At 50.7% G+C, this 13,807-nt stretch overlaps 1 protein-coding gene across 1 annotated transcript in view; it reads left to right on the forward strand.

Moving 5' to 3' along the window:
• The window catches only part of lama3 (laminin, alpha 3), a 340,063-nt gene that overhangs the window by 147,865 nt on the left and 178,391 nt on the right, over positions 1-13,807 (forward strand). Inside the window, exons 28-29 of the mRNA XM_085993930.1 lie at positions 9,873-10,036; positions 11,607-11,715. Of these exons, the coding sequence (XP_085850056.1) occupies positions 9,873-10,036; positions 11,607-11,715 (273 nt within the window). The remainder of the gene's footprint in view (positions 1-9,872; positions 10,037-11,606; positions 11,716-13,807) is intronic.

Genomic DNA, 13,807 nt, shown 5'->3' on the forward strand with positions numbered 1-13,807 from the left:
CCGCCGCTAACCTCCCACTGAATTTCGCGGGAGGCACTGGCGGTGCCGCGCCCAGGCGCTAATTGCTTTGCGCCCCGTTAGCACCCTCTTAGGGCACTAACGGGGCGCAAAGCAACCAAATTTTTCACCCACAGAATACAAAAGCAAGGAAGTTGCGAAGAATCTTTATAAATCACTGGTTCGGCCTCACCTGGAGTATTGTGTCCAATTCTGGGCACTGCACTTTAGGAATGATGTGAAGGCCTTAGAGAGGGTGCAGAAAAGATTTACAAGAATGGTTCCAGGGATGAGGGATGTCAGTTATGTGGATAGACTGGAGCAGCTGGGGTTGTTCTCCTTAGAGCAGAGAAGATTGAGAGGAGATTTGATAGAGGTGTTCAAAATCATGAGGTGTCGAGACAGAGTAGATAGAGAGAAACTGTTCCCATTGGCGGAAGGGTTGAGGACCAAAGGACACAGATTCAAGGTGATTGGCAGAAAAACCAAAGGTGACATGAGGAACAACTTTTTTAGGCAGCGAGTGGTTAGGATCTGGAATGCACTGCCTGAAAGGGTGGTGGAGGCAGACTCAATCATGGCTTTCAAAAGGGAATTGGATAAGTTTCTGAAGGAAAAACATTTGCAGGGCTACGGGGAAAGGGCGGGGGAGTGGGACTAGCTGAAGTGCTGTTGCAGAGAGTGAGCTTGATGGGCTGAATGGCCTCCTTCTGTGCTGTAACCATTCTATGATTCTATGAATTGGATAGCTCTTTCAAAGAGCTGGCACAGGCACGATGGGCTGAATGGCCTCTACTGCGCCATAGATTCTATGAACATCAGGGAAACGTTTACTTCATTGCCGACGTTAATGGAGCATGTGAGAGCTTGTTTGGAATCTGCCGCAGATCCCGACCCAGGGAGCAGCTGTGCAGAGAGGTTAAACTAAGCACTAGTGTGCTAACGCTCGGAGCTAAGGGCAGACGTAGGTTTGAGTCCCGCTCTGCTCATTTCCCGATCTAAAGCCATTTCATGCACGGGGGCACCAATTAGAGGCTTCTTGGGGGAGGAAAATCAATGAAGATCATTCTTCGGCAGTTCGCAGTGCCTCACTGTGGCGAGATACAAAGAGGAATCGGTCATGGTCTCGCTGAAGAAAGAAAGCTAATTTAGAAGAGGAAATTCATGAATATTCCAATTTTTTTATGGGATATATTTAGAACTACTGTAGTATGGTAAACTTGAGTATAATACAACAATTTCTGTATTGTACTTATACTTTGCAACACATTTATATATGTAATTTAAAAAAAATTCTTTTATGGGATCTGGGCCTAGAAATTCAGTTGCGTTCGCCAGCCGTTAACGCCATAAGAGGGGTAGATTTCCAGCGCTAGGCACTTAGCGCCCGGGCGCAGGCCGGTCTGCGCCAACGCCCAACTTCAGTTGACATTTAGCGCCGGCGCAAAGTGTTTGCGCCCGCTCAGCTGCGCGCGCAGCTTATGACGTCATTTCGTCGTGCAACGCTGTTTGTGCGCCCCAAACCGGAAATTCAGTGGCGCCCGCCCAATGTGGGCGTGGCGCTGTTAAGAACTGTGAAGTGGAACGCAGCAGAGGCCCTGCGGGCCTCGGGGAGCGCTAATTAAAGGGCACTTACACTGAACTATAAAGGCCAGCCATTTTGCTGCAATGACTTTAGTGCTTTGGATTTCTGGACAGAGACCAAGGAACAGACCTTACTGATTTGGGACAACATAGGAGAGGTATTTTTGGCTTCTGGCCAGAGCTTGGAAATTTGACTCTTTGTGATTTCACTGTTTGCAAGTTTATTATGGGGGCTGCATGGGGTTCCAACCCTCAGTTCCAGCATTATGTGCGAAGGGCTCGCAGACGCTGTGTGAGAGGGGCAGCCATGCCTAGACGCAGAGGGGCCATCAGGCGTCGGCAACGTAGGCCTTACCCACTCAGGGAATACCGGCAGCAGGTGTCCTATCTCACCATGACTGCCGCGCATTGTGTTAAGAGGCTGCGCTTCAGAAGGGAGGTGGTTGCAGAGATCTGCCAGCTGCTTCACAGAGATCTGCGTCCACAGCTGATGTGCAGGACGTCTCTGTCGGTGGAAGTGAAGGTCACGGTGGCACTGAACTTTTATGCAAGCGGCTCCTTCCAAGCCGCTGCTGGGGACATAGCGAACATCTCCCAGTTCGCCGTGCATCGCTGCATCCGGCAGGTCACCGATGCCCTTTTCGCAAGGAGACACCAATTCCTCTCCTTCCCCATGACCCTAGAGAGGCAGGAGCAGCGTGCAGTCGGATTTGCCAGGATCGCCGACTTCCCCATGGTGCAGGGCGCCATTGACTGCACGCATGTGGCTATGCGGGCACCTATCGACTACCATTCCCTCAATGTACAGCTGGTGTGTGACCACAGGCAGCGCATCCTAGCTGTCAATGCCCGCTTTCCAGGAAGCAGCCACGATGCATTTATCCTGCGCCAGACTACTGTGGCTGACATGTTCCAGGCACAGCCTCCACCAAGGGGATGGCTTATTTGGGACAAGGGCTACCCTTTGTGTACATGGCTCATGACCCCGCTCCGCGCGCCCAGGACCCCTGCGGAGGAGGCATACAACGAAAGCCATCAAGCCACAAGGAACATCATAGAGCAAACGATTGGCGTCCTGAAGCAACGGTTCCGCTGCCTGGATCGATCCGGCGGATCTCTACAGTATTCGCCGGATAGAGTCTCCCAGTTCGTCGTCGTTTGCTGCATGCTGCACAACCTGGCTATCCGCAGGACTCAGGCACTGCCACCTCACGTTGGGCCACCACCTCAGGAGGACGAGCAGGAGGACCAGGAGGAGGAGGAGGTGGAGTACCAGCCCAGAAGGGAGCCACAAGGTCCAAGGGCCGTCCGCCGGCGGCTTATTGAACGACACTTCTAGGCCCCCTGTCAGGGAATGGCTTGTGGCAATGAACGCACCTGAATGCAGCCGCTCCGCAAGCCCTCAGCCGGTTAACGCAACAACCACTTGAAACATGACACCTGGACAAGCTGAATAAATAAAAAGCTTTATTTAACAAACTCAGGGCCCTTCCCACATGAAACAGAAAAACAGACAAGACCCCCAAAAAACAGTGAAAAACATATCTCACTCCCACAACCTGGGGAGGAATAACAAAACTTGTCAATCCAATTGGCCTTCATCTTCGGCCTTTCCAAAATAAGCCCCCCCCTCCAGAACACAAACATCCCCATATAAAAAAAACAGTTGCCGACACCCTCTACTTGGTGTGCCGAGAGGGCGAGTCCTTGTGCAGACTTCTCCAGCCCCTGCCCGACCTGTTGCTCCGCCTCAACCTGGGCCCTGTGGGTGTTGGAAGGCTGGGGAAAGGCTCCTGAGGGCCGCAATGCGTAACGGCAGATGCCCTTGGGGGTTGGCCTAGACGAGGTCCGGCCCTGGAGGGTCCGGCTGCTGACTGCTGCAGCTGTGGCTGGGCAGCATCAGTCTCTGCAGCAGCTCGTCGCACCTTGGCTGGGGGAGTGGCAGTGGCGGCTGCAGCAATGGGGGCAAGCTGGCTGATGCCAGGCGCTCGCTGGTCACCAGAGACATTGGCACTCGGCCGGGCTGGCACTGCAGCAAGCGCAGCAATCTGGTGGAGGCCAGACCGCTGTGCTGCAGCAGGGCGGCGGGTGCCCTGTCGATGCTTCCGTGACACAGCGAGTGTGGCAGAAGTGAGTGCCCGAACTGCCCTGTTCTGTGCCCGCATCAGATCAGCCAGTGTCTGCACGGCAGCACTCATGAACTCGCGACTCGCGTCCTGTGCTGCCGCGAGTTGGTCGACACCCCTGGCCTGTTCTGCCGTGAGTTGCTCGACACCCCTGGCCTGTGAGTCCCCGAAAGCGGCCACACTATGAGCCAGGGACTCAATGGCCTGAGGCAACTGTCCCACAACCCCCATGAACTCGTTGTGGCGCCGCTCGGAGGCCGCGGACATTTCATCAAGGAGGCGCACCTCCTGGGCGAGGACCGTCTCCGGACTGGAGGGCGGACTCTCCATCTGGGGAGAAGGCCGCCGAGCTGCCCGACCCCGCGTGCCTGGACGCCACTGGGCCCAGCAACTGTCCTTCCCTGCAACACTTCCCCCCTCTGGGGAGAAGGCAGCCGTGCTGCCCGACCCTTCCCGCCTGCCTGGACACCACTGGGCCCAGGAGCTGCACCCCCCTGCAACACTTCCCCCTGGCTCTCCTCCAGGCAAGACGTGTCCCCTCCATTGCCATCCCCTGGCGCGGATGAGGGTTCCCCCGATGTGCCGCCTTCCTCTTGGTCCTCGTCGTCCTCCTCTTCCGAGGGACTGGCACTCTCAGCTTCATGGACCTCCTCCTCACCAGCTGAAAGCAGGAAGGCACAAGAGTAGCTTTAGAGTGAGGACAGGGCGTCAGCGAGGGAGGCATGAGTGGTGGCATTATGCGCATTGGTCGGACAGTGGCAAAGGATGTAGATCTGAAGCGCAAGGGGAACGAGAGAGGTCCAAATGGTCATGTCCTTACCATTGGGGCCCAGCACAGGGTCGGCATCTCCAATAGCAACGGGGCCAACCACCCGGCCACGCATGAGTTGAGCCACGCGCTCCTCCAGGTCACTGAGCTCCTGGAACTGGCCACGGCCTCCCCCGGTGACATTCCGGCTCTTCATATTCTTGGCCAGCTTGGCCTGCAAGAGAAAGGACGGCCTCTAAGTACAGTGTGTTGCCCTGTTGTTGTCTGCACTGCCTCCCATGGTCGATTAGCATGGCCAGTGTGGTGCCCTGTTGTTGTGTGCACTGCCTCCCATGGTCGACTAGCATGGCCAGTGTGGTGCCCTGTTGTTGTGTGCACTGCCTCCCATGGTCGAATAGCTTGGCCAGTGTGTAAAGTGCAGAAAGTGCTATTGATGATCATGCCAGTGCCATAGCTGCGGGAGGAGGGCTGGCCATTAGGCCTTTGAGGTCCCTTTGCCCATAATGTGAGGTGCACATGCAAGGATGAGGAGGACACTGGAAAGGGTACTCACCCTGACCATCCGAGTGAGGTCGTTGTACTTCTTGCGGCATTGGTCTGCACTCCTGGGGACATCGCTGGTGGATGACACCCTGTGGGCGATTTCCCTCCAGGCTCTCCTGTACTGCCTCCTGGGAGCCTTCTTGCCACTGTCCGGGCACAAGATCTCTCTTCTCTTTTCAAAAGCCTTAAGCAGCACCCTCAAAGCATGCTCTGAGAAGCGCTGCGCTCGTTCACGGGCCTTCTGCATGGCTTCAGGCGTTATTTGGGTCCACCAGCAGTGTTGAGGCCTAGCTGCAGGGCTCCACTATCCAGGGCGTGGCAGCAGACAAAGTCGACCCTTCCCCCTTTAAGAGCTGGCCGGCGTCAGGGTGTCTGCTGTCAATCAAAACATGACCGCATCTGCGCTGCGCCCGGCCTCGGCGTTATCAGTCCGCACCGCCGGCTTAGCGCCTAAAGATAGGAGTGCAACGCCAGTTTCAGCGCTCGCCCAAACTCCTTGGCCAAATCTACTGAATTTCGGTGAAGTGGCCTACACTTTCCGGCGGGCGCTAACTTTAGCGCCCGCCCGACTTTAGCGCCCCAGAAGTGGCGCGACTGAATTTCTAGGCCCTGGTGTTGCTGGCAAGGTAGGCATTTATTGCCCATCCCTAATTGCCCTTGAGAAGGTGGTGGTGAGCCGCCTTCTTGAACCGCTGCAGTCTATGTGGTGAAGGTACTCCCACAGTGCTGTTAGGGAGGGAGTTCCAAGATTTTGATCCAGCGACGATGAAGGATCGGCGATATATTTCTAAGTCAGGATGGTGTGTGACTTGGAGGGGAACTTGGAGGTGGTGGTGTTCCCATGCTCCTGCTGTATATATGTATATAATATTGCAGGATGTCAGAATATTATGTCATTATTGTATGAAAGACCAGAATGAAATGATTATTACATTAGACACAGGATACAGGCACTGTTTACTAAATGTTTCAGGATTTCCACCCTTTTTTCCTATTTATTTGAGTCAGCCGTGGCTCAGTGGGCAGCACTCTCACCTCTGTGTCAAAAGGTTGTGTGCTCAAGTCCCGGTCCAGAGACTAGCAGCACAAAAATCTAGGCTGACGCTCCAGTGCAGCACTGAGGGAATGCTGCACTGTTGGAGGTGCCATCTTTCGGATGAGACGTTAAATGAGGCTCAAAGCAGACGTAAATTATCCCGTAGCATTATTTCGAAGAAAAGCAAGGGAGTTCCTGGTGTCCTGGCCAATATTTATCCCTCAATCAACATCACAAAAACAGATTATCTGGTCATTATCACTCTGGTGTTTGTGGGAGCTTGCTGTGTGCAGATTAGCTGCCACGTTTCCTACATTACAACAGTGGCTACACTTCAAAAAGTACTTGATTGGCTGTCCTGAGATCATGAAGGCACTATATAATAGCAAGTCTTTCTTTCTTTGGGATGTTAATTAAAATTAGTCCATTTTTTCCACCATTGGTCAGATTCTCCACTAATTCTTTAATATACACTTGGTTTACATATCAATATTGCTCTGTTGTTGTGTCAAAGTCCTGCTAGTTTTATATGTATTGAAAATATTTTTTCTGATTTGCGTTGTTATAGTCTGACCCTTTCTGCAGTAGCCTGACAACAGACCCAGATCAGCGGTGGGAAACAGACTGTTCCATATGTAGATTGTTAGTCGGCCTATTAGTTAAATCCCTATTCAACAGAACATTTCTCCCACCACCAGTCTTCTCTTTACCTCCTTTTTTGGGGGGATTTATTTTTTGAAGTGTACGTTGGGCCTTGCAGGTGTGGGACATGAGAGGAGCCCTCATCCAAGCTCATGGGTTGGTCTAAAGGGCCAGAATAGTAGCTTTGACAGCTGCTGGTACTTAAGGTTTGAGGGCTAAGAATAATGTCGTGGATAATAGGCACAGCTTATTTGTTGTGGTTGGGAGATAGGTTTGTTCTTTAATGTGTCTGCAGCTGAAAGAACAGCAAAAAAAAGCACGCTGACAGATATTGCTATGTCTATTTAAAGAAATATTGATGCATATGCAAAGATCTTATCGTCACTGTAATCGCAGGCCCTCTTGTTTTCGCTGTGCTCTATTTCTTCGATATGCAGAGGGCTTTTGTCACAGCTGCATGATTCACACAATAGACAAGGAATGCAGTGGCTGATGTTATCCATCTCCAAACCACCGAGTCAAAGAAATTAGAGAAATTAGAGTTTTCGCATTGCCCCTCTAAGTACCAAAGCAGTTAAGTGCTTGGCAGGAAATCCGCCAGAATACTTGGAATATTTCTGAGTCCGTGCCCATCTTTCCTGCAACTCCACGTTTGAACCTCTTCAGTCAGGCTTCCGGCCCGGCCACCGTATTGAAACGGCCCTTATCAAAGTCACAAATGACATCCTATGTTACTGTGACCGTGGTAAGCTATCCCTCCCCATCCTTCTCCACCTGCCTGCAGCCTCTGACACGGTTGACCACACCATCCTCCTCCAACGTCCCCTTCGTTGTCCAGCTGGGTGGGATTGCACTGGCCCAGTTCCATTCTTGTCCATCGAGTCATAGCCAGAGAATCTCCTGCAATGGCTTCTCTCCCCACCCCCGCACCGTTATCTCTGATTTCCTCCAAGGATCTATCCTTAGCCCCATCCTATTTATCATCTCCATGCTGCCCCTAGGCAACGTCATCTGAAAACACATCAGATTCCACATGTATGCTGACGACACCCAGCTCCACATCACCAAACCCTCCACTGTCTCTGATTTGTCACGTTGCTTGTCCAACATCCAGTACTGGACGAGCAGAAATTTCCTCCAACTAAATATTGGGAAGATCAAAGCCATTGGGCTGGATTTTCATTGAGGAGGTGGGTAGGAGGCGGGACTGCAACTTTCGGGGTTGTAGTCCCGCCTCCATCGAGTTGTAGCCAACCCACGCGATTTTGACTTGATTGACCGTGTTGAGCCCGCCCAGCGGGCTCAGCAGGCCAATTAAGGGCCACCCGGCAACAGGTGACGTCACAGATTGACATTTCATCTGTCAAGAACTTTTGACAGATGAAATATCAGCGTTTGACAGCTGTTTGAAGCTGTCAAACACTGACAATCTGTACTCTAAGTTAATTCCTTCCTCTCAGGATGATTTAGAGATCTCTCCGGAACAGAAAGCTGAATGCTGCAATTTTTGACAGATCGCGGCCATTCTGCTTTCTGTGCCGGTGAGATGAGGAACTCCCGTGACCTGAAGGAAGGAAGGCTGTAAAGGTAAGTAAAACTTCTTTAAACACACCAAACACACTTACCTCTTCACTCATGCACCCATCACTCACCTGAACACCGGACATCTCGACCCCTCCAAGCCCTTCAGCCCGACGGCCCGCCTCGCTAACTTGGCGTGGTTTGGCGCTTCAGGAATCCCACACTTCAAGAATGAAAATAGGGATTAGGCTAAAAACTGCCTGTTAACTACCTGTTAACAGGCAGTTAATTGGCACTAATCCCCTTCCCGCCACGGCCCAATGAAAATCCTGCTCATTGTCTTCAGTCCCCGCCACAAACTCCGTTCCCTAGTCACCGACTCCATCCAGCCCTCCCCCGGCAACTGTCTGGGACTGAACCAGACTGTTCACAACCTCTGCGTCCCATTTGACCCTGAGCTGAGCATCCGACCACATATCCTCTCCCTCACCAGGATCACCTACTTCCACTACGTTAAAGGCGCTATATAAACAGAAGTTGTTGTTTAATTTGTTTTACGGTTGATGTTTAATCAACTCATCAGTTGTGTTCAACTGGAGAATTCCCAAAAGTAATGACTTCATGGAGGCAGTGCATCAAGCAATGATTCCTGGGCTCAAATTAAATTATGTGTCAACATTCCTACAGATTTTGCTAATATTTTGGTGCAGACGGGAAGATCTGATACACAACAATATCATGCAAGTAATTTACCCATAAATTCGTTATAAAGTATCTGGCTTGAGTGAAATATTACCTTTTGCTGAGTGTAGACATTGCAATATAAAATAGGATTAATCTGGACAATATGCAAAATATATAATGAGACGGGCCGAGCGCTGGGAGACGGGCCGAGCGCTGGGAGACGGGCCGAGCGCTGGGAGACGGGCCGAGCGCTGGGAGACGGGCCGAGCGCTGGGAGACGGACCGAGTGACGGACCGAGCGCTGGGAGACGGGCCGAGCGCTGGGAGACAGACCGAGTGACGGACCGAGCGCTGGGAGACAGGCCGAGCGCTGGGAGACGGACCGAGTGACGGACCGAGCGCTGGGAGATGGGTCGAGCGCTGGGAGACGGACTGAGTGACGGACCAAGCGCTGGGAGATGGGCCGAGCGCTGGGAGACGGACCGAGCGCTGGGAGACGGACCGAGTGACGGACCGAGCGCTGGGAGACGGACCGAGTGACGGACCGAGCGCTGGGAGACAAGCCGAGCGCTGGGAGACGGACCGAGCGCTGGGAGACGGACCGAGAGACGGGCCCAGCGCTGGGAGATGGGCCCAGCGCTGGGAGACGGGCCGAGCGCTGGGAGACGAGCTGAGCGCTGGGAGATAGGGCCGAGCGCTGGGAGACGAGCCGAGCGCTGGGAGATAGGGCCGAGCGCTGGGAGACGGGCCGAGCGCTGGGAGATAGGGCCGAGCGCTGGGGGCCGAGCACTGGGAGAGGGGCCGAGCGCTGGCAGACGGACCGAGCACTGGGAGATAGGGCCGAGTGCTGGGAGACGGGCCGAGCGCTGGGAGACGGGCCGAGCGCTGGGAGATAGGGTCTATCTCCAGAAGAAGTACACTAGTGATGTTTAGACCCCGTTGCACTAACATCAGTTACTATCCCCTTTAGGTCCAGCTGCGGTTTAGAATGAAGGTTCCTCAACCAGGACAATATGTTCTTGTTCTCGAATATGCCAATGAAGATGAGAGACTGCACAACCTTAATGCGGCTCTACACAGTCCTCCTGGAGCTACTACACGAGGGAAATTTAATCTGTACAGCTGCAAATACAGGTACACCTACACACAACAGGACTGACCCAGGATAAATCTCTCCTAGTTAGTGTGGCTAGACACAACAGGACTGACCTTGGTAATGTAAAGATGAATATCTGCTAGTTAGTGTGGCTAGACACAACAGGACTGACCCAGGTAATATGGTGATAAAAGCAAAATGTGGATGGTGGAAATCTTAAAAAAAAAATGTTGGAAATACTCAGCAGGTCAGGCAGCATCTTGTACATAAGAAATAGGAGCAGGAGTTGGCCATCCGGCCCCTCGAGCCTGCCCTGCCATTCAATAAGATCATGGCTGATCTGATCTTGGCCTCAACTCCACTTTCCCTCCTATGCCCCATAACCCTCGACTCCCTTGTAGCTCAAATATCTGTCTATCTCCACCTTGAAAACTCAGCATCCACAGCTCCCTGGGGAAGAGAATTCCAAAGATTCACGACCCTCTGAGAGAAGAAATTCCTCCTCATCTCCGTTTTAAATGGGCGACCCCTTATTCTGAAACTATGCCCCCGAGTTCTAAATTCCCCCACGAGGGGAAACATCCTCTCAGCATCTACCCTGTCAAGCCCCCTCAGAATCTTATACATTTCAATAAGATCACCTGTCATTCTTCTAATCTCCAATGAGTATAGGCCCAACCTGCTCAACCTTTCTTCATACGACAACCCTTTCATCTCAGGAACCAACCTCGTGAACCTCCTCTGAACTGCCTCCAATGCAAGTATATCCTTCCTGAAATAAGAGACCAAAACTGTACGCAGTACTCCAGGTGTGGCCTCACAAACGCCCTGTACAGTTGTAGCAAAACTTCCCTACTTTTAAACTCCATGCGCTTTGCAATAAAGGCCAATATTCCATTTGCCTTCCTAATTACTTGCTATACCTGTATGCTAACTTTTTATGTTTCATGTACGAGGACACCCAGATCCTTCTGTACCACCGCAGCTGTTATTAGGGTACGGTAGCATAGTGGTTATGTTACTGGACTAGTAATCCAGAGGCCTGGACTAATGATCCGGAGACTAAATCCCATCATGGCAGCTGGGGAATTTTAATTCAGTTAATTAAATAAATCTGGAATTTAGGAAAAAAAGCTAGTATCAGTAACGGTGGCCATGAAACTACCGGATTGTCGTGTGAACCCATCTGATTCACTAATGTCCTTTAGGGAAGGAAATCTACCGTCCTTACCCGGTCTGGCCTATGTGTGACTCCAGACCCACAGCAATGTGGTTGACTCTTCACTGTCCTCTGAAATGGCAGCTCACCACCACCTTCTCAAGGGCAATTAGTGATGGGCAATAAATGTTGGCCTTGCCAGCGACGCCCACATCCCGTGAATAATTTTTTTTTTAAACTGTGGAGAGAGCAACAGAGTTTCAGGTCGTTGACCTTTCATCATATAATGGTAAATCTAGTTAATGCATCATGTGCAACACAAAATAAGATCAAGAATTTCAATGGAATACTGTAATTAATATAAAACAAATGGGCTGCGTGGTGATATAAATGTTTTGAATTATTATATTTATAAAATATGTAATTGCGACCATATGCATTTGCTGCAGTTTCCTTTGTCGGAGTGTTGCAATTGACCCACAGAATCGCGTGGCAGTTTTCGATCTGACTTCTTACGCTGACCTCCTTCTACAGGGAGCATCAGTCAGTTTTTTGCTGGTAAGTACATCATTCCGCACAGTGCGTGTGCCAGATGTGGAAGTCGTGTGTTTTCAGTGCTGTACATTTAGAAAAGTTGCATTTGTCAAGTTTTTTTCCTGAGGTAAGGAACGTTTTCCAAGTCCGCGCTCATGGTAAGTTACCTTACCTGCCGCTAGAGCGCATCAGCTAACGGCACGCAGCATTTCAGACACATGTTGGTGATGGGTGAGGCACTCAGCAAATCTACTCTTTAGAAACGATCAATTATTTTACAGAAAGTGCCCTTTGGTAGCGATTGTGCAGCTCTGAAGGTTGGATATGTCTGTAAAAATAATATCTTCAAGTTATTTGCATTTATCTAAATGTAAATACTGTAAAGTACAATTAAAGACCTGTGCTAAAATCTAATGGGTTGAAATTACAGGATATGATATTAGTAACAAACATGTTAGTGAGATCTCGTTTGCTATTTTAATAAAGATGTTAATCTGTTCAGTTTATCCTATTTTGTCTGTCCTCATTCAACATCCACACACACCGGAAATAAAGGTTCTAAATTGGGGGAAGGCCGATTTTAATATGATAAGGCAGGATCTGGCCAAAGTGGACTGGGATCAGCTACTTGTAGGAAAATCCATATCAGAGCAGTGGGAGTCTTTCAGAAAGGAAATAGAGAGAGCACAACGCCAACATGTTCCCATAAAGGGTGGGACCAACAAGCCCAGGGAACTCTGGATGTCAAGGGATATACAGGAAACTCTTTTTTATCCGGCACCGACGGGACCGGCGTGGTGCCGGTTGATCAAAAAGTCTGGATTACAAAGAGGTATACTTACCAAGGTACGAGAGCCCCCGTACACGGCCACAGGTGCAGGAGCCCCGGTTACACGGCACTTGTGCAGGAGTCCCGGTTACACGGCCACAGATCCAGGAGTCCCTGTTGCATAGCCACAGGTGCAGGAACCCCGGTTACACGGCCACAGATCCAGGAACCCCAGTTACACGGCCACAGATCCAGGAACCCTGGTTACACGGCCACTAATATATAGTAAAACTTACCTGAACCTACTCCTGAATTTTGCCGGTTAAAAGAGAGTTTCCTGTACAAGGATGGATTAGGAAAAAAAGGGAGGCTTTTGGCAGATACAAAGGACTAAAAACAGTGGACGCCCTGGAGGAGTATAGAAAGTGCAGGGGGGTACTTAAAAAATAAATTAGGAGAGCGAAGAGGGGGCATGAAAAAACACTGGCAGGCAAAATAAAGGAAAATCCCAAGGTGTTTTATAAGTATATTAAGGGCAAGAGTATAACCAGGGAAAGAGTAGGGCCCATTAGCCTGTGTCCAGTGGTGTACCACAGGGATCGGTGCTGGGCCCTTTGCTGTTTGTAATGTACATTAATGATTTAGATATGAATATAGGAGGTATGATCAGTAAGTTCGCAGATGACACAAAAATTGGAGGAGTGGTAAATAGCGAAGAGGGAAGCCTCAGGCTACAGGACGATATATATGGGTTGGTTAGATGGACAGAACAGTGGCAAATGGAATTTAACCCTGAAAAGTGTGAGGTGATGTATTTTGGGAGGACTAACAAGGCAAGGGAATACACAATGAATGGTAGGGCCCTAGGAAGGACAGAGGATCAGATGGACCTTGGTGTGCATGTACATAGATCCCTGAAGGCAGCAGGACAGGTAGATAAGGTGGTTAAAAAGGCATATGGGATACTTGCCTTCATTAGCTGAGGCATAGAATATAAGAGCAGGGAGGTTATGATGGAGCTGTACAAAACTGGAATACTGTGTGCAGTTCTGGTCGCCACACTATAGGAAGAATGTAATTGCATTGGAGAGGGTGCAGAGGAGATTCACCAGGATGTTGCCTGGGCTGGAGCGCTTCAGCTATGAGGAGAGACTGGACAGGCTGGGGTTGTTTTCCTTAGAGCAGAGAAGGCTGAGGGGTGGGGGCTTACTGAGGTGTACAAAATTATGAGGGGCATAGATAGGGTAGATAGAAAGGAACTTTTCCCCTTAGTAGAGGGGTCAATAACCAGGGGGCATAGTTTCAAGATAAGGGGCAGGAGATTTAGAGGGGATTTGAGGAAAAACT

The sequence above is a fragment of the Somniosus microcephalus genome, chromosome 7, assembly GCF_052327205.1.
Source record: "Somniosus microcephalus isolate GS21.2 chromosome 7, FLI_Smic_1.0, whole genome shotgun sequence".
In the NCBI taxonomy this organism is placed as follows: domain Eukaryota; kingdom Metazoa; phylum Chordata; class Chondrichthyes; order Squaliformes; family Somniosidae; genus Somniosus; species Somniosus microcephalus.